The sequence below is a fragment of the Tauraco erythrolophus genome, chromosome 2 (genome assembly GCF_009769465.1).
Source record: "Tauraco erythrolophus isolate bTauEry1 chromosome 2, bTauEry1.pri, whole genome shotgun sequence".
NCBI classification, from domain to species: Eukaryota; Metazoa; Chordata; class Aves; order Musophagiformes; family Musophagidae; genus Tauraco; species Tauraco erythrolophus.
Genome location: NC_141466.1, coordinates 7409504 through 7435651, shown reverse-complemented (window position 1 = coordinate 7435651; position 26148 = coordinate 7409504). Strand labels below are relative to the sequence as shown.

Sequence of the window (26148 nt, the reverse complement as noted above, 5' to 3'; positions counted from 1 at the left end):
AACTGCTTGCCCTCTAGACCTCTCTGACTCACACAAGAGGCTCAGGTCAGAGTTGGACAAGAATTTGGGAGAACTGAGAGTGTGACTGTCCTCTGGCACTACTTTCATAAGAGTACCAGCTGCTGGCCTCAGTGTTACTGCTTCTGGATGATAAACTGAGTGTGAGGGTGAAGTCAGTCAGCAGGATTACACATTTGCTAACCCTGTCTATTCCAAAGTACTTCCCGTGCTCTCCATCTCACTGAAATACTACATCCAGCATCAGGATGGAAGCAGCAGTCAAATGGCAAATAAGGTGCTACAGAAGACCAAGGTAAGAATTCCCACTAGGATCACTGCATAGGCTTTTGGTAAAAAGTTCTGGTGTGCAAAGAGGAGAAATTTTCTTGCTAATACTAAAACTTAAGTGCTTCTTCATACAAACGCATTGTTCTCAAAGTCTGCTGTCCTGAAGAATGAGAGTTTGTCAGTCTGAGACTGGGGTTCTGGTGAGACACTCAAGTAGAGTTTTCAACTCTGATGTTCTTTGTGTTTTCAGTTTGAGAAATGCTTTCATTCAAAAGATTCCCAACTCAAATGGCAGCTTCACCCACCATTACACACACTGCAAACAGATGTGAAGATGGTTGGAGGATGCACAAGATTGCAAAGCATTGAAAAGGTGGCTCACTTTTGTGATGGCATATTTCTGACTATCTTTATTTAGGAGATTAAGCACATGATGAATAACAAGAAAGAAACTGGCATTCAGGACAGCCACTGTTCCAGCTACTGTAAAGCTCTGTGATTAAAGAGCCGTAGGGACTGTAGGAAGGAAGCAACACTGGAATTAAAAGTAAGTATGGGATGAAGGGAGGGAAGGAGAGAAAGTGCTTAGTTTGATGCCCACTGTAATTGTATATGATACTGCTAACAAATACATCCATTTCAATAATTTTGCTCCTTCGCCTTTTTTTCTCCTGTAATTGCTTCACAATTGTCTGTGTTTACAGTGGCACTTCAATCGTGCCTTCCATTTTTATGTCTATGCTGCCATTTCAGTTGAGGTTCTCAAAAAGTGAGACATCCTTAAGGAAAGCCCACTTGTTATTGTATGTTTCTTTTGTACGTTTTCTCAGGTTATTTTCACATAATACACATTCAACTGAATAATTCATTTTCTGAATATGAGAATTTCACACGAAGCATAGGTGTTGTCGATTCTCATGTCTTAACATGTGAGAAAAAATACAAGGCCACCATATCCACAGAATAAAAAGTGGTTTTCAGGTGTTCAGCTGCATTGAAGAAGTTTTGCTTCTTGTTTGTGACAGTAAATATGCTTATCATGGTGCTTGTAAAATGCTGGATTAAGTCTGTTTCCTGGCTGACATTGCTCAATCCTAAAGTTCAATGAGGGGAAAGGAGACAAATAGTTTCATGCAAGTGGCCAAGTCTTTGTGCTACCTGAGTGCACTTAAGCCACAGCAGATAAGACTTCAGAAGGTCAAACATTTTGAAACAATATCCATACAATAGTGACTCAGTGTAGAAAACAGCACATTCTTTCATTCCATGAAGCACAACTTCTCCCTTCCCACATTTCTTGTACTCCAATAACGTGATCCCAAAGGGCCAGCCACCCTGGTGAGTGGGACTGCTCCCACTAAGCCTTGCCCTGCCCTAGGAGTCAGCTGTGGAAAGCTACAGCCTCCAATCTGCAAGAGGTAAATTATGTTAGAGGATCTATCTCTAAAGCAGAGTTTAAAGGCACTAAACTATGTTTTGGGATTACTCCAATCTCAGTGCCCTTGGGAGAAGATAAAGGGAAGTAGAAGTCAGAAGTTCATATGTCAGCGCAAGCAACACTTGACTTGAAATACTGATTTTCGCTAAAATTCAGTGCTTTACATAATTTGTGCAAACATGACATTAATTGCATGGTCCTGTTTTTTTGTTTTTGTTGTTGTTTTTGTTTTAGAAACAGTAAAAAGACAGCAGTCTTTATAAATGCTTAGTAAGGTAGCAGGTACATGACTTCATTCTCTACTTCTTTTGACCTAGCCACACAGTTGTCTTCTGCTGCAGCACCTCTTGGTGTTTTCTCAGCATGAAGGCTGCCTGCAAAAGAAAGACTGGAGAAGAGACATGATAGGCAGACGGGCTGCCTGTTCTTGCAAAGGCTGGTGTAGGCCAGGGAATGGGGAAGGCTATTGAGATGCAAGTATTCGATGAGATACTCTGAAAAAGCTCTTCTTCCTCATGGCATCCAGCATGGAGGTGGTTGAGGGCATCAAGACTTTCATACAAGTGCCTCCTTCCCATTGTGGAGGGAGACCCCCACCAAAAAAGGAGAAAAGGGACAGCATAAAGAAGACCTGTTATTCTTTGACTAACAATGTTAGTAAGGCAGGTAACACTTCTGGTCCAGAAATGACCTAAGACTCTAGTGCATGTGCTTTTAATGGGATTACTGCTATGTTTAGAATTTAGCCAGTCCTCACCTGCTCTGTGGAACCAAGAGCCAGAGAAATGTGGTCTGCCTCATTCATTGCAAAGGCAATTTAAACTCTGAAGCCTAATTTACACATCAACATTGTTAATTATTTCATTGCTGAACATCTTAACAGAAAGAGCTCATTAATAGCTGCATATTCTGTTCACTTGAAAGGACATCAATACCAACACTGGAAGCAGAATACATTATCTACACTAAATACCACAGCCACTTTGTGTTGAAAAGAAAAGATGTTGCTCACAGATAACAAATGATACTCATTTATTAAAGTTATCTGCCTTCACTGCTGTTTTGTGGAGTCCTATAGAGGATCTACCTTATTCAGCAAGACACAGCCTTGGGATCCAGCATATTTTTGCTACTGGGATGACAATGAATATCCTCTTTTCACTCGAGGTTCTCAATTATCCAAATAAGTCCACTGTGCCTAGTGCCTGGGAAGAGTTGCCACCACTTCTGGTGACCACAATCATCTTCACACTGGAGGGAAGCGATGCCATCTGGAGGGACCCTGACAGGCTGGAGAGGTAGGCCTGTGAGAACCTCAGGAGGTTCAGCAAGGCCAAGTACAAGGTCCTGCATGTGGGTCAGGGCAATCCCAAGCACAAGTACAGGATGGGTGGAGAATGGATTGAGAGCAGCCCTGAGGAAAAGGACTTGGGAGTGCTGGTCGATGAGAAGCTCAACGTGAACCAGCAATGTGCACTGGCAGCCCAGAAAGCCAACCGTATCCTGGGCTGCATCCAAAGCAGCATGGCCAGCAGGTCGAGGGAGGTGATTCTGCCCCTCTACTCTGCTCTCATGAGACCCCACCTGGAATACTGTGTTCAGCTCTGGGGCCGCTGACATAACAAGGACATGAAGCTGTTGGAGAGTCCAGAGGAAGACCACGAAGATGATCTGTGGGCTGGAGCACCTCTGCTACGAAGACGGGCTGAGAGAATTGGGGTTGTTCAGCCTGCAGAAGAGAAGGCTCTGGGGAGATCTTATAGCAGCTTGTAGGGGACCTACAAGAAACTTGGAGAGGGACTTTTTACAAGGTCATGTAGTGATAGGACAAGGGTCAATGGGTTTAAATTGAAAGGGGAGATTTTGATTAGATCTAAGGAAGAAATTCTTCCCTCTGAGGGTGGTAAGGCACTGGAACAGATTGCCCAGAGAAGTTGTGGCTGCCCTATCCCTGGAAGTGTACAAGGCCAGGTTGGATAAGACTTTGAGCAACCTGATCTAGGGGAAGATGTCCCTGCCCATAGCACGGGGGTTGAAACTAGATGATCTTTAAAGCCTCTTCCAACCCAAATCATTCTATGATTCTATGATTATCAAGGAGGGAGAACCAGATATTATTGCTGTCCTAAACACTAACAGAGCACAAAAGGCTGGCTTTGGATCTAGTAGGAGAATTACTAACTGGATAAGATTTTTTAAAACTTGCAGCTGATCAGTATAGATCCAAGCTATCCGTGAGTAGCTCCCATCTAACCCAAAAAACATAACGCTCTTCCAGAGGTTCCTTGACCGTTGCCAACTGACAGAAAATGCATCTGCCTGCAGAAGGACAGACTGAGTTAACTGTTTCCCACGTGTTTTTGAACCAAGCTGACTGTGTCCCAGCCTGAAGCCAAGCTCAGGGACATAACTGAACAACACTTTGTGAATCACAGCTTTTGTGATTCATTGCCTGCAACGGCGCAAACCAGAGCTGTATTTAATGATGCTGGGAAACAGATCTGTTCGAATGGGACCGGCTGATGTAACATGCTGAGGGACTGTGCTGTGGCTCACAGGACCAGCACCCAGGGACAAGGAAACTGCAAGCCTGCAGTGCAATGTAAAGTTGCATCAAACAGATACTGATTCATCAGGGATGTACAGCACGCTGTAGCTACGTCATCCGTTCCTCTTGAATAAATAAAGTCACAGGGGAGCAGCAGGGAAAATCAGCACTTTTCTTCCCTCGACTTACATGAAATTTCACCTGTGCTTTATCTACAATAGCATTGCACCAGTTCAAACAGTGAATATAAATGTTATTTGTGCAGTAAAGGTCTTTTGGATTGCTCATTATAAAGCAACCAGCAGCTTTTGTTATGATCAAGTGATGGAAATAAGAGAGCATTGAATAGCAAATTAAAAAGAAAACTACATTTTTCTCTGGTAAACTCTTAGTTTAAAAATTCATTAAAGCCAGAATATTAGATCCAGGGCTTCTTAGCTCAGATTTTGAAAGAGTTTGAATTAGGATTCAGATTCATATCTGTGTTTTGCTCCATGGGGCTAAATAGGAGTCCGGAGGCCAAACCATGCTGAATCAAGAGGACACTCAGGTTCATGTGTGAATTTGGAGTTACAGTCACTGTGACTGTAGAGTCAGAGGTAGCCAGTACAATCATCTTGTCTGATATTCTGCATAATGTGGCTACAGAATCTTACCAGGTTTATTGCTGCCTCACCCCCTTCGCCTCTGGCATCATTTCATATCTGTTTTCAGGATTTCCAGTGATGGAAAATCCATCCTTCCTTATATGAATTATTTGTTCAACATTTTTTTCACTTTTTTTTTTTTTCTCATTGATTGCTTTTGCTTGATCTTCCAGTCACAGGGTACTTTCATGTCTTGTCTTTGAAGAGCTTTGTGTTACAAGTAGCTGCTCCACCAGGGAGATATTTGTAGGCCACGGTCAAGTTGCCTCTCAAACTCCTTTTTGATGAAGTCATCATAGCCCTCTCACTGAGGGTTAAACAATCTTGCATTTGGCTCAAGATAAAAACACACACAGTTCCTACGAAGTAGCAAACTGAGCTGTAAATTTGAGCCCTTGCAGTTGCCTCGCAATAACATGTACCTACATCCTAAATCAAGTTCAGACAAAAAAAAAAATCCTTTAATTAACATTAGCTGTGTTTTCCAAAATAAGGCAAAGTGTTACAGAAATGGAGCTCATGTATAGTATGAAAAAGGGGATTTATTGCCATTTTTCTCTTTTTATGTAGATTTTAACAGATCAAGACTAAAGACTACAATTTAACTATCACAAACTAATTCATTATGTGCTATAATACAAGTGATAAACTATGCCTGAAATAACTTTGAGTGTGGAGTTCAACTCTCTTAAGTAGCACAGTGGAGTAAAAAGGTAGCTGTACGCAGAGCTGACACAACACTCGCAATGAATAAGGTACGTTGATTAGAGAGGACAGAGCTTCCACATGTTCACAGCATTCCCTGGAGCTGTGGATATCTTCCAAGGCTCACAATATACTTCCCTTTTTTCCAGGGATCAGCCTGAAAGTGTCACAAGACTGAACTTTCTGGTCCTCGCTGGCTCTAACCAGAGCAGAGTCAGTCAGTTGTACATTATCCTGCTCTCATCCACAAACAATGAGTGCAGGGAGATGAACGTTAACTGAATTTACTTCAGGGTTGGTTTAAGATTTGGGCAAAGGTTGGGGTCAGTTCTCACTTCGCCTGAGCTAGTTCTCTGCCCTGGGTGTTAAAGCCTCAGAAATCATCGGTGACCCTTGCGTGCTCCCAGCTTGCTTTGAACTGCTTCTGGCCTGAGCAAGGAGCATTTTTGCACGGATGAGCAAGTGAGATGTCTCAGCAACAAACACGTACCTACGGTGACAGTTGTTCTCTGGCTGTTCAGTCACATAGCACATATTGCCAGGGAGAAGATGCTGCTGGATTTTGCTTCAGATACTAAGTGCACTTACTGTGTAGGCAGTTTGCTGACCCTTTGGACTATACCCTCACTCTGTCCTAAGCAGTAGTATAGAAAACTAGTTGCAATATTGTATTGTTCTCTATTTTTCTATATGTGGGAAGAAATAAAAGCAGTGATCAACCGTGCAGTCATGGATGCCTCCAACAAGCCACAGACAATTGATAGTATGTGGCATCTTAAGTACTGAGCCTAAGGATTAATTGGATAACTATTATCTACATTTTATAGATGGAAAATCAGAATAACAAAGAGTTTGAAGACTTGTTTAAACTTAAATGTCAGTTCAAAGAATCTGAAATAGACTCTAGTTCCCAATCCTCCAGTTAATTTTCATGATGAAGTGATATCCTCTAGTACATTGTTACATAAGTATGACAACTGGTTTACACATATAGTGGGTTTTATACCAATGGAGAAGGCCTTCTTTCTGCATATTTTCTTGATGCTCATCAAGCACTTGGGGATCCTTTTTTCAAGGCTTGTGGTTCTGCCATGTATTCAGATACAAAGAGATTGGACTCAGTTAAGAGAGACAGTGGATCTCGAACTCCTCCAACAGGACTAAGAAGCCTAGAAACACCATGTATATGGGGTTTGCTCAGAAACAGGGCTGAATTACTCAGGATCAGGGCTAAATTTGTTTCTGAATCATTACTTCAATTGTAGCACAGCTCTAGGTCTTTGCAGTTTCATGAGAGGAGGTGAAAGATAACAGCTCCTATTGTGTGCAGGGCCCACACTGAGCCAGCTGTGATTTACAACTGTTGAGAGAAACAGAAGCAAGGTATTTGAGGGGTGCTTTGAGTTCTATACATCTTCCTTGGACTGTTAGTGGCCAGGTTTCTGGTTCTGGCCCCAAATGCCACCATAGCTTAAACCCTTGTGCAGCTAGGAGCCCTCTACAGACATCTCGATCCCTATGTACAAGGACGCTGGCTGGCACATCCTTTGATCTTCTCTGAAACACAAAAGTGTTTATACAGGAAGAGGAGCATATTGACTGAAGAACAGAAGGTGAGGACGACGGAAGAGCAGACAAGTATCTTGACCCACCAATAGCAACTGCACCGTGCACCTGCCAACTGCCCTGCTGCATGGAGACTTCCATTTACATTGCCTGAGATGTACGTATCCTGAGGAAGCCAAATGCCCTTTGCTATGTGGACAGTTTCAATGTCCTACTAACTTTGAAGTGTTGATATTTTCATAATTCTGCAGTTCAGTGCCATGACAGCAAGGTCAAGCATATTTTTATAAGAAAAGATTATCTATTGTGCATGAATTAACATGCTGTATTTGGTTTTGACCCATTTTCTCTTACTACTTGATTGTTCTCCCTTTCATTTTCCCTGCTAAGGAATCATTTGACCTGAAAATAAAAAGGAAATGAGACTGGTTAGAAGCAAAGAGTTTTTGGAGAACCATTGCCTACCTGTGCTATACTTTAAATCATATTTCCATTTATTTCTGACAGCTCAATGACATAGTGAGGAACAGATCCTATTCTCTGTTTAAGACAATGGAAAATCTCACTCCATCTTCAGGGTTCATCTCTTGGGGAAAAGAAAACTGAGAGGGCACATTCTAGCTGGCACAAGCAGTAGTTTCATTCACAGAGAATGTGAAAAATCAATTGACATTTTGGCTGCCTGACCTCTGTTAAAAACATCTGCAGGGAAAGAAAGCAAATTAGCAAAATGTGTCCTTTTTTACTTAGGTTCGCTTAAGGTGGCAATGTCAGTTGCATGTGTGTTCAGAGGAAGAAATGAAGTAGAGCTTTATTTCTGCCACTACAGTTGAGCTGTATGGGGGATATAAATGGATCTCTACATAACGCCATCGCTGTCTGGTGTGTGTGCAAAACTCGGAATGGAATTGTACGCAACTATTACGAGCCCATGTTATTCTACACCCACGTTTTGGAAGAGGTGGTGAAGGTGGAGTGATATGGGCCTGACAATTAGGGCAGTGACTGTTGTTTGCCATTTAGAAACAGGAACAGAAACTGAAGTAATTTGAACAAACAGGCTATGGCTACATCAGGGGTGTGATTAGCTCTTATCAGTGGGTTTCTTCTGGCTCTGATGACAGGAGCCAAAAGTGGCTGGGTCACCCATGTAGGTCAGGTGAACTCTGTATGCAACGTATGTCCACTACATCAGAGCCAGTCAAGGAGATATTCCCCACCTGAGGAACAACAGCTTGGTCTTGAGGAAGCTCCCAGCACCGGGGAGCATAATGGGGTGGTGTGCTCTCGACACTGTAAAAGGAAATCTCTCATGGTGTGAGTATGTGGCCACAAAAGCACTCGTTACATCCTTTAAGTGACTTGAGTATGGGCTCACTCAGTATTAGTATTACTGGGATCATCTTCCAACACTTTGCTGAATTTGGCTGGCCAGGCAGCGTAGGTACCCAGCATCCTGTCCCTCTCTGCTCTTGCAGTCAGCCACCCTGGTTCCAACACAGCACATACATACATATGTTAGTATAAACATATATGTCGACGTTATGACATGACTTGGGGATATTTCTTCTGTAGATAAACTCTAAAACTTCATTCTACCCAAGAAATAAATTGAGGAACTTAAGCTATAAAGTTCTGTACAAACATCGTTCTTATCTAGATTGGTGTTGCTTACACTGGTGAGCCATACAGCAATATCCAGTTTGGCTGGAACCTTGTTTAAGTCAGATTTAAATCCAATTTTTTTGCTCCAGTTTCTACCCACAAGATGTGCTTTAAGGGAGGAATGAATAGGGCCTGTGTGGTCCTTGCAGTCTGGCTTTGCATTTGCAAAGGGTCTTATTTCTGAACATTTATCACAGAATCACAGAATCATTTCACAGTTTGATATTTGATAGTGTGATTATTAACAAGAGTTGATCTTGCACAAAACGGCTGGCACATGTGGTGGCCAGAGGTTCAACATAAAGGTTCAGTGCTGTTTAATATGCAACTACCTGCATGTTTTCTGAGCATAAATGTTGGTCCTTAGCCTCTGCTGCTGTGGACTGTCCCTAGCCATGAGTTTTGAGAAGTAAGGGAAGAACAAGGGACATTTCACTGTTTATTGCAAATCATAAAAGCACCAAAACAAGTCTTTTGGATATGTTTATACTTTCTCTTCCAACTCACTTTATCTCTAGTCATAGCACCAAAAAAAAGGGGACTTGTTAAACTGGAAAATATTTAACACACTAATAAGTGTAAACAATCATTGCAACTCTGGAAGGCAATTGCTCCTTTTTTCCCAGTACACGTATTTGCCTGCATTCAGAGATACTTAACCAGATATGGGAACGCTGGTTGGTTCTGTGCACTTTCATAGCTATGTATCTCTCTGATGAAAGTTCCAGTTGTGCTTAGAGAGTTACAGATTCAGTTTTTCCATTGCTTCGAAAGATACGTACAGTATGCAGGTGGTCTTCTTTCCAGCTGTCCACAAAACTTTAAAGCAGATGTAGGATAACTAGTCTTCCATCATTATCACTGAGGCCGTCAGTAGGATTAATTGATTTATGAATTGTGGCTTTAGTCCAAGAAGAGTCTATGTTTCCTCTCCCAAAGTAACTGAAACAGCATTCTTAGTGAAATGATAGAATATGATCCTAATCCATCTAAATTTGGCAACAACCAAGCTGGAGCCAAACAGATTTTGAGGTTATGACAGAATTGAGCAAGTCTGTTACCATCAGCCTCACTACAAGGCTGCTGCCAAGGCACAGAAGATTCAAAACTGAGTACACACAACAGTTTCACGGAAAAAAAAAAAAAAAGACAAATGTTCTATGAAGGCACTGGCACATTGTTTTCCCCTAAAGTTCTTTGCAAAACTTAGAAAGGGACGACATTTAAAGATCTGCTGACAGCTGTTTAAGGAAACTGGTATAGACTTATGTATCTACAAATATTCCTATAGGTCTTATTCCCACTCTTCTCGGCATTGCTGGAATGAAATATGAGGAAGAATCCGGCTGCTAATAGGATGCATGGCACTGATACAATCTGAGTTTTGCAGCAAGAGACTTGGAGAGCGTCCAAATTGCCCTTTTCCTGTGCTCCTCCAGCTATAGGCTGGCGCAAGTGGTAGGTTCAGCACGGTCTTCAGCATTTGCTAATGTGGTAAAAACACGGATTCACAGCCTACCGTAGCAATCCCGTAGCTGTAAGAGGACAAAGGAGCCAAAGATGGCTAATAACTGCCGCCACCGCAAGCCTGTGAGGACAAGGAGGAGCCAGATCTGTGGCAGAGTATCTCCTGAATTGGGTGTGAAACGCCCCTTCAAATGCAGAGGCAAAGCCCTGGACTGAAACCGCGGGAGTGGGCTGTAACTAGCTCAGGAAATGGCCACTTTGCAGTTGGGTTTTTCAGCTGTGCCTGTAACGCAGGATCCTATAAGAGGCTCATTGTGAAGAAGGAACTACCTGAGCATGACAATCTTGGATGATGTATCCGTGTCTTCCAGGGATTTATGCCCAATTGTTTGCTTTCAAAGAGTCCTCCCAAAACTGTAGACTGTGGAAAGCATTGCTTATCAGTGTGGAAAGTTACTCCGCAGTTCATACGTGAAATGGTGTCCTGAATGTGCAATGAGTCAACAGCCGGATAACCTGTGATAAGAACTTTACTTGCTGCACTGTTGTGTCAGCCCCATTTCACGTGGCTTTCGGGAGCTGATGTGCTCACAAAACTCTGGTCTGCTTGCATGTGCAGCATGCATGCGACTTCTGCTCTGCAGATCACACTGATTGACACAAGTACTGGCAGAAGTTTTTCTTCTTCAGGACAAAATTGCATTGATCAAAGTCGAAGAATTTGAAAATCCCCCCCAGTGGAGCTGCTATATTATTGAAGGGGAATATGAACCAAAGGAAGACAGTGAAAACTAGTTACAACTAAACAATGTCACTGTGGAACAGGTGCTCCCTTTTCATAGTATTGCCTTGTACACTCCTAGAGAGGGGATGGTACAGAGAGAGTATTTCCTTTTAAATTTTGTCACCCTTGAAAGTCACTGCTGAATAGCTTGAATTCCACCTTTTAAGAAGTGGGTATTATGAGATATAATGAGCAAGAGTTCCTAGAGGCACCACCAGCTCCAAGTGCCCCAGTTCCTGAGATCCTGGCTTGAAATCCTACACAGACCCCTGGCACATGAGGGATGTTTCTCACCTTCTGCAATGTTTTTAAAGAATAGCTCAGTGCATGTGTGTCCAAGAGCCGAATTGCCTGAAATTGCTGGTCACTTCTGACAACTTAGTCAGTATCAGTGTAGACAGTCAACCCAAATATTTACATAAAATGTTGCTGTGACACATTAGGAAAATAATAAGCATAGTTTACTGACACACACAGTTTAAAAAAGAAAGCCACCTTCAGAGGCGGCTGGAACTGAAAACCTTGTAGCATTTCAGTGATGTATGACAATATGAACGCAAAGCTAAACAGAAAAACTCCAGACTTTTAATTCTAACAAAAACAGCTGCTGATTGAAGTAAGGTACACAGATTTCTGAAATTCTTCCAGTTATAGTAATCGGATTTTAAAGATACTTTTCTTTTCAGATATATGATATTTATCTTGACAGAGTCTTACTCAACAGTTTCATTGTTTCATGCATTTCCCTTTGGTGCTTTGAAAAGAAAGCAAGTTTGTTCTTTTCATCTGTAGCCCTTCCCTCAGTAGCTGTCATTTATTATGTAGGAAAAAGGATTGTGTTGTATTTCTGTATGCATTTGCCTTTGTGTGCAGCTATATTTTTCTTTCAGTAGATGTATCTCGGGGCTTGGGGAATTGTTTTGATGAAAGAGCTGCTTTTTAAGCCAAAATATCTTTATCTCTCAAAGAGCCTCAGTTCCTGTGGGCTAGATTAAGAAAAAACAGAAACCCTTAAGAAACAAAACATCATCATCTTACTAATGCTAGCTTTTAGACGTCTGTTTTCTAGGGTACAACCTGTAACTCTAGGTGTATAGGTACTTCTGTGAGTACTCCTTTAGCAGTGCTAGATACTTCATAGTAAGAGTAACAACAGCCAGTATGCAGACAATAGAGAGGGAAATCTGTTAGCATTAGGTATCTAACTCCTTCCTTTTAAGAGTGGTTTTTGAAAAGCGTATCAAGGACATCAATCCCTGGTTTTATCTAATAGCTCAGGCCTGATAACAAATGCTCCAGTTGTGACAGATCTTGGTTTAATGTCTTTCCAACTTAGAGAAATCAAATCTATTTCTCCAGCTTTCCATGAGGTTGCCTGAAATAGAGTTGCACGCCTGATGCTAAAACTTGGCTACTCGCAAGAATCAGACCTTTGGGAAGCAGACAGGAGCTGTGAGTTTCCTCCTCAGCTACAACAGTGCTTCATCCTGCAACTCCTTATCCCACAAATAATACTTGCAGCAGTGAATAGAGCCCAGGAATCATCTAAGCTGGAAGGGTGTTCAGGCAGGCTACCCAGAGTTCGAGCAGGCTACCAGGTTTCGTGTGCGCTCTTCCAGAGTGATGCAGCTACAAAAGGAGGCATTCACAGTATCCTCCACTTTCAACTAAACAAGCTAACCACTGAGTAGTAGTTAGAAGGTGCTTTGGGAGTGGGGAGGTGTTTGTTTTCCCCACCTATCAGATTTGAAAAGGTATCTTAAGTTGCAGTCTCTGCTTTCCTCAGACTTCCACTTCACACTTTCAGCAATGCTACGTGGGAAGTACCCACTCTTTGCAGCTCTTCCTCTTATCTTTCAACTGCCAGAGTTGAAATGGTCTTCTGCATTCTCTTGAAGACCATTCTTGCAAGCTAATCCTTCCTCATGGTTTAGGGAAATACATCTAGCCTCTTTTTGTGTTTTTTACTCGCTTGCTCAGCACTATTCAGAAGCAATTATCTGACTCTGCAATGTAGCAGATCAGTATTTAACTGTAGGCAACAGATTCTGCTCTAGAAGGCACGTGTCATCATGAAGTACTGTCACACCACTGGTAAAATGTTTATTGGAATTAACACATTTGTGGGGATTTTTGGGGTTTTGTTCGTTTGTTTGTTTATATTCTATCTGTAAATCCATTTGTGTGCAAAGAGAAGAAAATTCTTAGTTGCACAGGAAAGCAAAATCCAACATGGTTTCACATGACAGCTCACTGCTAAGGATTTCTTAACTAGAAGGGTTTGGATTCATTTTCAGTTCCTTGAACTGGTCATTTCTAAACTATAGAAGTCCCATGGGCCTGACTCCCTCTTCTTCCAGTGCTTTTTATAGACGTTGGATGGGATGACCCCCCCTCTACAGAGCTCTCTAACAGGAAAATGGGATACTTTTTTCCTCCAAAATTAATTCTCCAACTTAGATCAAACTAGCAAGGCATGTTAAAACCAGTGCCTTCTTTGCCAGTAAGGCTCCGAAATAATTTTGAAACAGTGCAACTGTTGCTAGTCTGAGCAGGTTTTTTTTTTTTTCATTTTAATTGTGATGTCAACATAATGTGATATAATATAGGCCATACAAGCTCTTTGTGCAGCTGCACTGTTGCTTTGGAAATAATTATCTTTCCATTAATGCAAATGGTTGAAAAAGCTGACTTACCATGCATCTTTCAAATCCAGAGAGTGCATTACAGAAACTCTTTTAGAACATCCTGTGCTGTCTATTCAGAGGGGGAAAAAGATTTCACAAAATGGAAAGGATATAATTGGATACGGAACAACTACACTGTATTAAGATAGGAGACACTGAGGAGTCCTTGGATCTGGGAATTACATTAAATTACCTTAAATTAGCAGCATGCACTGTATTAACTAACATAATAGGATTTACAGAATGCATGACTTTACTATGGAGGTCTTAGCAAATTGTAACCTCTTTGTGCAATGAACAAAATTCTACACTAAAGGTTATCTGGAAGTTCTAGACAGAAGAGTAGTGATACTTATTTATAAACTGCAAAGGAAAGCAACAGCTACAATGCTAAGATGAGAAAAAAATTGCTCACTGTGTTACTCATACTGACCAAGACACTTGGGATGTCTTGTGATACCTGTGGCTTCTTGGGGTAGAGAATGCTGTGCATAGAGAGTAGCCAGAGGAAGAAACAAGCTTTTCTTGATGGAACATGTTTTCGGGTCAGAGATGAGTTTCTTTAGAGAGAAATAACATATGAGATCTTGCTGATCCTCAAAAGCACAGCCGAGGCAGGCTGTGAAATGACCCTTGGTGGGGAGGAGGGGACACAAACTGGCCAGGGAAGGAAGTCTGTAGGAGTGGGAAAGTCCACGAGGTTTCAGCTCACCCATCTGCTCCACACAGTCCTGCTGGTGACATGGCCCTGGCCCTGGCCAGGTGGCAGAGGTGGCCCTTGCAACCACTCCTGCCCTCTTCATCCCCCCTGTCCTTCTGCAGCCCTGAACTCCCTGAGCATGTTATAACACGGCTTATTGCTCCCTTGGTGGATGGGCTTGAATTTGGTTTTAAGTCATACTCAGCTATTTGACAGACCCAGTCTTTAGCTGTCTGTATACGGTCTTACACATGAGCATATGAGAGAGTTGATTTATCTTCAGTGCTGTTACTCTTTGAGAGAGGAGTATTAATTGCCTGTCAGATGGTTTTTATGACCTTGTCACACAATGCAACAAACTCCTTTATTTATCTTCTATGAAGCACTGAATTATTTTCAAAATGAGCTGAAGCAATGATGACAAGATGGGCAGTAAACAGATTAAAATCAAACTCCAATAGAAGAGAACAACTCCAGCTGTCCCTGCTAAATATAACCTTTGAAGACCAAATGGATCTAACACATCGTTAAGAAGCTGTAAAATATAGGTTCTTTTCAAACAAAGTGTTTTTTGACTGGTTTTGTTCACTCTCTTCTTTGACATCAGGTACTAAATACTGCCAGAAGCAGGATTCTGGAGAAACAGAGACTATTATTCCATTCTTGTAAGCAAATCTCTTGGCCTTATGTGGTTGACCACTTGCTAATCAGAAATGAGCCTTGTCTGTCCTGCATGACAGGAGAAAACTAAAAGAGATTTGGTCTAATGTGTCTCACCCAAATTCCTCACACCCACTGTGCTGGCTATTTGCTGGTTACTACCACCAATGTAGAAATGAATACTTTTCTCTGGTCTCTATGACCATCAGCAAAGTCTTTCAGATATCTGAATCAAAAAGGTGCTAGATAAACACTATATTAGAAAAAAAAAATAATAAAAAAGAAAGTTATATAATTTCCAACCCAAGTATTATGGAAACCCCGTGGAAAGTACGATAAATCATTTTCCAGCTGCAGATGTCCTCAGGGAAAACCCTTGACAATCAACATCTTTAAAGAAGAGATATTTTAATTATTTTTGGTAGTGTTGAACCAGCATTCAGAAAGGAGAAGAGCATGTTTTTAGGTTTTGATATTGACTTGTCCAATTAATTTACTAAATGTATGGCACTTGAACAGACCTGTGATGGATGTACAAATGACTGAGTGCCTCACTGCATATTTGTAAAGCAGATGATTGATGTGTCACATAATTTCTTTGAGTCATGGAACTGATTTATATGCTCTGTGCTATACAGACATTCGCTTTGTCAATTGGGACCGTAAAAACCCCCACAGGCAATTGTCTGCTATTCAGGCTTTGCCATTCACTGAAATTACACATAATTTTAGCCTGTGCATTTGCAAACTGTGCTTTGCTATTTCCATTTGAAAACGCTTTTTTGTTAAACATTCTTGACTCGTCTAAATAAATATTATCCATAATAACCCTATATCAATCCATTACAAAACCATGAAAGTACGTACTGCATTTAGATTTAATCCCTGAAACAAAGCCCGTTCCCACCTCACTCACGTGTTGCGTTCACAGCTGATTCTCACAGCTGCTGAGAAATCTGGGCAACAGAGAAATCTAAGATTGCTTTTCATCTTACTAAAGCTCTAGGATCTACAACAAAATCACATTTGAGTCACACAATCAGATTCCTACAGTACAGACACCTATTGGCAGATCAATAAGCCTGTGCTTATGGGCGGAGATATGTATTCAAACGTACTCAGTTCCAAATTCCATCAAAAACCCATTAGTGACACATTTATATCAATAGCTAAAAGAGCTTTAGTACAGTCAGCTAGAAACAACTATTTAGGAAATAGCTGTAAGCTATGCTGGTGAAAATGAGTTTTCCATTTGAGACTGTCAACTTGCAGGATTAAGCTACAACTTTGTCTTGTGATGATCCAGAAAATATAGACTTTCTGCAGGCAGAAGTTGCTGAAGGGAGAGAAGTACAAAATACCTTTTTTACTGTTCTAATCGCTCATATTGAGACATTTACTTCTCCAAAACTCTCTTTCGTTTTCAGACAGTGCTATAATACGTTTCTGGTGCAGAATATGATGACTGGGTTTACTTATATGTGAAAAACAGTCAAACAGAAGCCATGGAGTTCCAGCAGCTGTGGATTCTCAAGTTAAATTACTTGTGGTATACAAATATTTCCTTTATTGGTTTTAATATCTTTTTCCCCTGGATTGTGTTGGAAGTATCCTTGTCAATACAACATGGAGCATTGAAAACAGGGTTGTCCAACAGATTATCTCTCTGTACGTCTCTCTTGTGAGTACAAGGTACAGTTCCCAAACTCAGTGGGATAAGCCCCCATCGTTCAGTCTTAGGGGGCGTAGTAAAATATACTCTGAAATCTGGAGTAACCAAGTGCAAAGGCAAGAACATCCTACACATGAATATATTAAATTCCACCTGTAAATGAGTTTGATTCTCCTGTTTTGACAGACAGCTCCAGATCCCTATAACTCTTAACGCTTAAAGTCTGCTTATAGTGTTCAGTCTTTTATACCATATACAAGATTTTCTCATTGTATTTGTGCTATATATTAGCTTAAATGGAAACCTTTCAATTGTTTTTCTTTTTTGCTTTCCAGATCTATTCCTGCTATTTCATTGTTGCAATGGAGCAGGCAAATAAAGAGCCATAATTTTTCTGGGATGAGTTAAAGAATATGGTCATTTTCCTTCTAGCAGCTTTTCCTGATGGCAAGAAGGGACAAAAGGGAAACCAATCTCATTGAGATGATCTTTCTAAATGTTTCCTGAATCACTGCATGGGGAGATTCCAGCACGCTCAAGGCGACAAGGTTTCCCACACCAAATGTCAGCCTGAGCTGTAGGCTCATGGGACCACTGATCTCTTTGTCAGTCCTTTGCTCCTTGGCAATCTCTTCCCAAAGGATGCTACTTACCAGGACCTCTACCAGCTGCTTCAAAGTGGATCTCATTATATAGATGAAGGAAAAGAATGATATAGTTTGTCCTGCAAGGCCTTTCCCAGGCATTTGTTTCCCTGGTATTGCTGGTCTGTCCTCACTCACACTAGGTATATTTATTTCACATCCTCATGTGTTTCTGTATGGGGCAGAAGAAAATTCAATGAATGGAGTGCTGTATTCCTCAATGAATGAGTAGAACATCAGCTTTGCTGAGTGTGGGACTGACCTTCTGAGCTACCCCGAGATGAGGTCTTCAATAAGGTACTCTCCATGGCACTCAGGACTGACTTCTAGAATAATAACAGTTAATTTAAGACCCTACATTGTGTACTGAGTAGTTCTAATTATTCCATCAAAGTGCATTACCGTGTTTCTGTCTCTATCAAGTGTAATCTGCCATCAGGTTGTTAATTTGCCTAGGTTTATTAGAGCCTCTCGCAGTCTTCTCCAGATTTGATTTCACTCAACATTTCTGTTACCCAAACTTCCTTTTTTCCATCTACTTTTCTTTTCCAAATTATGGTTTATTGCAGCACTTTTCACATATATTGGTTCCAGGATTAATTGTCCCATACTGGGCTTTCAGGATTTCCAGTTCCTCTATTGTGTATGTGCATATGTTGGTGTTTTAACTAGCACTTATCAGAGTGTAAATCACAGGGGGCCTCATTGCCAATGCAGATCGTTAAAAGCAGGAAAGCTTTTTATCCAAAATGTGTGAGAAAACCATCTTTCCCTAAAAAGCCCAATCAGATCTGTCACCAAACAGAAAGCTAATCAGATATTTCTTTTTCTCATCTCCACATTTTCCCAGTCCACTAAAAGGCATTTATTTTTATGATGCCACGTTACACAATGCATTTCACCTGAAACATATTCTTAGCCCATTTCAAATGCAGGTTTCTAGAGGCTGTATGTTATTTATGGGAGAGAGTTGTAAGTAGAATTATGTCAAATATTTGCCCAAACTTTGCCTTGTGTACGTTTTTTTCAGCATTCCACATCTCTGAAGCAAGACTTGAAATACAGTAAAGTGCTGAAATCTGACCGAAATCAAGAGCTCTTCTATACACAGGAGCTTTGAATGGTTTTGAATAGTAAAATAAAGTCCTGCTATTGGTCTAATAGTATGATCCAGAAGTGTCTTTAAGAGAAATTAACTTCTAATAAGCTGCAAAGTACTTGTCCAAAAAGATGGCAGCATTGAATTCCCTGCAGCCCTAAGTAAGACTCTCCTGATGCTCCTTCACAAAAGACACTATGGCGAGTGGAGGAAGATGGGGCAACTCCCTCAGCAGCCTCCATTTCTTTTCCACTGCCAGCCCCACAGAAGTGGCAAGAGAGGGCGAAGAGACCAAAACCCTTTGCCAGACCCATCATATCGCACCTGATGTGGGCACAGATCCCTCCTGGGGCTGATGGGGCTCAGCGTCCCTGATCTTCTAGTCATGCAGCGGTGGCTGCACTGGACACACAGAGATGCTCCTGGCAATTTAAAGTCACGTTGCTCAGATGAGGTAAACACATTAGTTTGCTCTTTCTCTCCTCTCATCCCTTAGCTAGGGGCAGCACAGGGATTTTGTTTAGCTTTGGAAAGAAAAGACAGCTCTAAACATTCAGGGCTTTGGTCTATGAGATAGAGACGTGTCCATGGTGCTTCAGGACAAATGCCAGCTGATAGATAGGGCAGCAGGAGCTTTTTTAGACAAAGAGTAAAGAACAGAACAAGCCTTGAACCTAGCTGTTGGCTCTGTTTGAGAAAAAAAAAGAAGATATTTTGAGCTCACTAACAAGGTCTGTTATCTTTTGCTTATTTAGAGAAAGGTCTGAAGCAAGGGCATAACAATACAGTGTAAGTAGCATATACAGATCATGCAGAGCACGAAGGATTTTTTTGCATGTGTACGTGAGTATGATTTACCTCAAATAACCCCGCTTGGTAAACCCTCACCTAAGAAATTTAAGTCACACCCAATTTTCACCATGTTCCCCTCTTCCTATTTAGTAGACTGCTAAGCAGGTCTAAAAAGTGGTTTGCCTGCTCTTTCCAAACCAGTTTATATACTCAAATGTATATAACGACATATACTCATGGTATTCGTCGTACAGTGCAACAATTTATTTTGAAAGGAAATTTACCTTCCTCATCAAGCCAGTGAGTTTTACACAACCTGAAGTATGTAGATAGACATGGAAAAGCGAGGAATGGTTATTGTAAATCATTACCCTGGCAACGGTCCAAAGCCCTTAGGGCTTCAGCTGTTACCCTCGTAGAGCAGATATAAGCTTCCATATAAATAACCCACATTGGTTACAAAAAACAATAATATACCTATGCAAGTCAGTCATGTAAAAATTAGTGTAGTTTTCTGGCGATGCTTGAAAATTATCTGGTCCACTGTATACAATGTTGGAAAATGTCATAAAAATACAGAGAAAATACACTATCATACAAATAATAGAGAAGACTTAGTCGGGGTTACCTCACTAACCATTTATAAACTCCAACTGACACATGCCTTAATAGAAAAGCCTGAGGAGATGGAAATGGAAGTATATCATAAGAAAAAAATTCTCATTATTTAAAATACTTTCAGTTTCAATATAATCTTATTTATGTTAAGTCAATTTTTAAAGACTTCACTACATAATTACCAACCCAGTAAACAAGCAGTAATGATTTTTGCCCTGGTTTTGTGTTGGAAATAAGAATAGGAATACAGACACTTGTTCCCTTGGGTGATGTGATTTAATCAGGTTGTTTTTATAAGGCCTTTTTCAACTGATCAGAATAGCCTGAAACGTGTCAGAAAAAGCTTGTTGCCTAGAATAAGCCTTTAATAATATTTCACAGCTGATTTCTTTTTGCATTAATTTGCCCTTGAGCAAAAGGACAGGACGTTGTATGTGTTGGTGTTGGGCATAGCACAAAGGAACTATGATCACTGTGCCAGCACCTGGTTGCAGTATTGAAAAGCAGAGAAGGAAGAGTAACAGGGAAAAAGAGACAAGAATTAGCCAGGAGAGACAACTGGTGCACCCTGAGCTCCCTGCTGATTTAACAGAGACCACGTTCTCTTCTCCTTGAAATACAGACTGTCTCTGTTCAACTTCATTGCTTTAAAGCGAAGGGAGTTATTTCACATGTATGCAGCTCGTGCCGTTTGTAACCCCTGAACAGAATCTCACCCAGCAACTCTCTTTAAACCTGGAAAAGGTCAGACACGGAGCTCCTTCAGCCTTTATTATTAAAAGCTTCCTGCCTGGTTTTATACTGTAGAGAAAGAGGCAGTGACCTTACATTCAATCACATCAAAGACTCTGTGCTTTAACTTACTTAAAAGACTCCTTATGCAGGATAGCTTTATCCAAGGAGTCTTTCACCAGACGACATTATTTTTAAAGCAGCGTGCAAAGTATTCCTCTTGCTGCAGACTCCAGCTGCTGAGTAAGCAGCCTCTCCGCTGCCTGCAGTAAGGAGACGGCGAGCGAGGTCTGGGGGAATCTGCGTTCAGCCAAATGTATCCCATATGCATGTAAAACCTAATGGAAATCAGCTGTGAGGCCCTACAGCTGCGTAGGAGAACATGTGATTTACGGCAAGGCAAAGGATTTGCAGAATCCTTCGTCTTCGGTGCTTTCATTTTTTAATGCTTCAGCCTGAGCAAAGTTAATCTTCTTAATGAAGTAAAATGGAGGAGTAATTAGCTCCTCCGCTTGCGCATATGTTTCACCAAAATGCCTTTGCTGGGTTTCTGAAGCACACAGGACTTCCATTTTTACCTGCTGTTTGAATTTCCCTGTTTAAAAATGCAGCAGATGTAGCATGAAAAACTGTTTCTGCTGTGAGCTGTGTGCTAAGGCTCTGATAAATGCCTTGTCACATTTGCTTTGCTTTGTACTTGGAAAGATTCTTATTTGTTTGCTTTTATGTTTCTACAACTCTCTCCTTCTCTGTGTGCCGTTTCCAGGCAGGGATGGTTCTGTCAGGGATGACGGGCTCTGAGCAAAACTTTCTGTTCTGCATTTGGCTTTTCTCCACAGGGATTAGGTGGAGCTGAATGATGAATGGAAGGTCCAAATTCTGCCTCAGAAAAGCCCCTTCTTGATCATTTCATCTCAGCCCTTAGAGTTTTACCACCTTCACATCTATGTGCAACCACCAAGCACTACACGCAGAATCACGTTGTCGTCTATAATATACCAGCATGACTCGAGGCAAACCAGGGTTTCTCTTCTCATTAAAAGACCCACTGAATTGTTCACCTCCGGCTCGGGAGAACTCCCGAATTCTTATTTCTAAAGAGAAAGCTAGAAATGGCCGGGGGACAAGAGGGGAGAAGGGTGGTCTCTAATTGTGGGACAGAAGGGAGAAAATTAACAAGTCCTGGTCCTTTCCATTGTCTTGGAAGGATAATGTCACCTCTCTGCACCTCAGTTTCTGTAAACCAGAGAAATACTACTTAGTGTTACTACTAATCTGTTCAAATACTGTGAGATTACATCACAGCACTTTAGAGAAGAACCCTTTGTTTCTCATGCTGTTCCCGAGTACCAAAGTTCAAGGTAGAGAGCAGAGCCCAGATGTGCACAACAGCCTTGGTCAGCAGAGTTTCGGATTTCGGAGAATCCCCTCTCTCCGAAGGAAGCACAATCTCGTAAGTACAGACCTGTTATCAGTGTGAAACACGTAAACAAAGTCTGGGGGGAGGAAGGAGCAGCTTACCTTGCTGCTTCTGTGGCTCTCCCAGGAGCAGGACTCGGCCTCCTGAGGAGTGATCCCTCGCTGGAAAGGGTGGTCGCTCATGCAGGTCTGGCACAGCGGAGCCTCGCGCTCCGAATCCCCTGGAGGTAAATGCATCACAGTGGACCCCGGGTATTTGAGGCTGGTATGTGGGTGCTTTTCAATGCTCACCATCGGGCTCTTAATCCACCTTCGTACCTGCCAACACAGAAGAGGGGTTATGGATTCTCTTTGCTTTATGGCAGCAGCTGGGATGGTGCAGCGGAGTTTCTGATGTGGATAAAGGCACAGATGGGGGAAAATAACCAGGTACCATATAGAGTCAGGATCAGTTTTCTATAGGAGAAAGTACTAGGCCATGTCAGGGTGTGTGTGCGAATGAACACACACCGTAGTCAGGCTTTTTATGCCGAGAATCGTTTGCTGCTTTGTGCAAGTCTGCCAGAAGTTTATCTACAATACCAAGTTTTCAGGCTTTATAAAGATATTAAAACGTGCGGTAGACTGCTAAGAAGAGAAGGACAGCTACCCAAAGCAAGCACTGCCAGCGTAGACAGCTCAATTCCCCCTGTGGAGAGAAAGCAGACTGTTTTTGCAGGTACACCGCTGTAATACTATAAGCTTTCTGCAGTCCTTTTTCAACAGCAATATCTTTTGTGCCATCTCTGACTTCATATACTATCTCGGCCTTTTCTGTGCCTTCTGTCACTACATTCAGGAGTCAGTTGCTCGTGTTGACCTGCCTCAAATTTTGATCCCAGCTCCTCTAATCTACCTTTCCCTGCCTTCTCTGTGTCTCTACAGCTCCCCAGCTAGGACCTGGTGCACTATGGCAGGAAGAACACTATTTACCAGCGTAATATGCTGTGCTTGCAGGGCGTGATGTCAGCCTTGTGTGCTTCGTTTGCTCTTCCTTTCATTTCTGTGATTGTCTGTTTTCTGCCATGTGAATCAAAAGTATTGGATTTTCTAACAAGGTAAGAGAGGAGTCAGAGACCTTTCTCAGTTCTTTTTCCAAGTCATTTTGCATAATGAAAGCAAAGAGACCAGCTATGTTTGCACTCGATCTGATCAAAACTCGCTCAATTTGAATGCGAAGGATAGCCAGGGATGTATCAGGATACACTTTACCAGCCCAGAGGGGGAAGACTGAGACAGCCCGAGCTGACAGCTCAACCAGCCTCCTCTTGACACGAGGCAACCTCTTTGCCCTGCGGGGCTGCAGGGACTCGCTTTGGGGTGCACAGTGCTCCGCTCCCTCCGCTTCCGCAGGGGGAAGCCAGAAAAAACCACTTGGCCTCAGCATTGTTGTGATTCATTAGAAGATGATATTTGCCATTAGAGGATGCTTTACATCAGGAAAATAAACATTTTACGTTACATTAGTCATGAGCATGATGCCGAGTGTTTGATTAACAGTGGAAGGTCGACATTGCAGCAACTGGTTACCAGGATCACGTATGACAAACAAACAGAATGAAACGTATCTAACCAGCCTTCTGCTGGTGACTCCTCCGTGAGCGATACACCCGCGATTGCCCTGCTGTGCTGATCTGCCGGAAATCTCAGGGTTAGGATAATTTCTCCTTCCTCTCTATGGAAACCAAGCAAATAGATGCACTTCTGTGGGCAAATAAGCCACTTCCCACTGCATTCCCCGTTTCCATTTTTTAACAACATCAGCTCGTGTGGATGATATTAGCTTCTATTTCCATGCTCTGGAGCATCCCCACAATGTCAGCTGTCAGCTCTCCGTTTGCTCTTGTATGTCATAACTGGCAGGTGCCATGTCTGCATGCTTTTGTAACAAATTTTGCAGAATTGAAACTCAAGTTCTGAAAGTTCTGTGGAGTCATTTTTTCAGGATGTTAAAACCAATGTATGGTTTTTTATTGGACTTCTCTGCTTTTATAATTCCTAAATTCCCTACTAGTGCAGAGAGATTATTGGCTCACTGTTTTCCTAGTCCAGACTTTTTTTTAGGTTCAAGTTGGTGGGTTGAAGTTGAAAGGGAAGGGGTTATTTTTTTCATTTTTCATTTCAATAAACATATTTTGAAACTGATCTTTTGACTCTGGCAGCTTTTGAGAACATTTATTTTTGCCAAGCATAATTGATTCTATGATTGTTAAGCACATCATTAAATATATTACTCTCCCCAAGTAAATTCATGGTTGTATGTCTTGATCTAAATCCAAAACTTGGTATGTTGAAAAGAATAATTATATTTCTGGTCAAGAAACCATGCTTGATTTTCCAGTGTAGTTTTATTACAAGAAGCATACAGTGTATTTAATGTGATTCTGAGAGGAGTAAATGACTGTTCGTTTTGTCCTTTTTAAGTTAAGCCCGGTGATCAGTTAAAGTGTTCTCTGACCTGGTTCTGCCTTTCTTCCTTGACATCCTGCATCTTCGATCATGTCGTTATGGGTGCACACAATGTGCAGAAGCGTGCATTAACAAAGAACCAAATCGACAGCGGAGAGGGGACTGGGCTGCAATGAGCTGCAGGTTCAGCTTTTCTTGAAAATTCAAGGGGCATGGCCCAGTATTTCTCTGGAGACTACTTGATTGCATACAACATCAACTCAGGCAGGAATTCAAATGCAAATCTGGGTTTGAGGTTTCATTAAGACCCAATGATGTTTGGTTTTGTGATTTCAAATTCAGAGTGTTTGCAGTGACACAGTTAATCAATAATTTCTATTGTAGCTTCACCTGCTGTTTCACTGTCTTGTGTTTCCATTTACAGATCTCTAGCCAGCCTGTGTGTTAAGAAGCATTCGAAATGTGACCTGGGTACTCCTGATACAGCAGAGTCTGTCTGTATCAAATGATCTTGTAGCTGTACCTTTTAATGGCAATAAAATATACATTCAGCAGCATAATGATCATAAATTAAAAATTACCCACCGGTGCTTTAACTAGTGTGAATGGCAATGATGAGAGAAGGTAACAGGGTGTGCATTTTATGAAGCTGCACACACCCGAGTGTAGGTGACATCTTCTGGCTCTAGCGTCAGCAAGCAGTCCCTGTGTTCAGGCTGAATCCTCAACAATTTTTCTTACTATTGTTTATCCCAGGTTGACTCCCAGTTCCACCTCAGGCACACACCTTTCTCTCTGACTGACTTTTTGCTGCTTAAAAATGTTGGATTAGACTGATTTTTTCACCTCATAGGCCTCTATTATTTGTACATTACAGCCTTTACTAAGAGATGAAAAGAAGTATGACTGTGAACACTGGTCTGGTCATATTCTTGTTCTGTTTCATGAAACATGGTTTTGGAGAAACTAGAGTGGGAAAATCTCAGGAGCATCCAGCTTTGAGACTGAATGGACTAGCAGGATTTCTTTTTTTAAATGGTTGGAAGCAGTTCAAATAGGTTAGCACACCCACAGTCCAAATGCACTGGCAGAGAAAAGGTTTAAAACAATTCTAGTTTTCCTTTGTTGGATCGGGCAAAGTTCAGGTTCATATACATTCGGCCACATCTGCTCAGTCTAGGGTGCCGTGCTGACTCAGCGAAATACACATGGCATTTCGATAAACTTCACTGAGTCACTCTGAAAAGTAATATATAATCTACAGATGTCAACAGAAACCCGAGACCTGTGTAGCTAAGACCAGGGAAGCTGTTTTTCTTCTTTCTGAAGTCTTCGTCTCTGACGGAGGCGCCAAGCCAGGGCTCCGTGCCACCTGCCCACGCGCCCAGACCTGCCTGGTGGCCGCTTGAGGGGAGCTGAGCAGAGGCTGCCACTTCAGTGGGTGCCAACACACTACGTCGAGAGCGGGCATGTTTGTTATTATTAGAGCTTGTCTGCATGGATGTGTTGATGTCCACTGGCCCAAGCACGGATTAGGTAAATACACAGTCAACCCTTGCGTGGATGGCT

The 26148-nt window shown here is 41.8% G+C and overlaps 1 protein-coding gene across 1 annotated transcript in view; it reads right to left on the bottom strand.

Annotated features, from left to right (window-relative positions):
* Window positions 1–26148, bottom strand: part of SGK1 (serum/glucocorticoid regulated kinase 1) — a 78713-nt gene that overhangs the window by 30148 nt on the left and 22417 nt on the right. The window contains exon 2 of the mRNA XM_086631232.1: window positions 22234–22449. Coding sequence (XP_086487358.1) covers window positions 22234–22449 — 216 coding nt within the window. The remainder of the gene's footprint in view (window positions 1–22233; window positions 22450–26148) is intronic.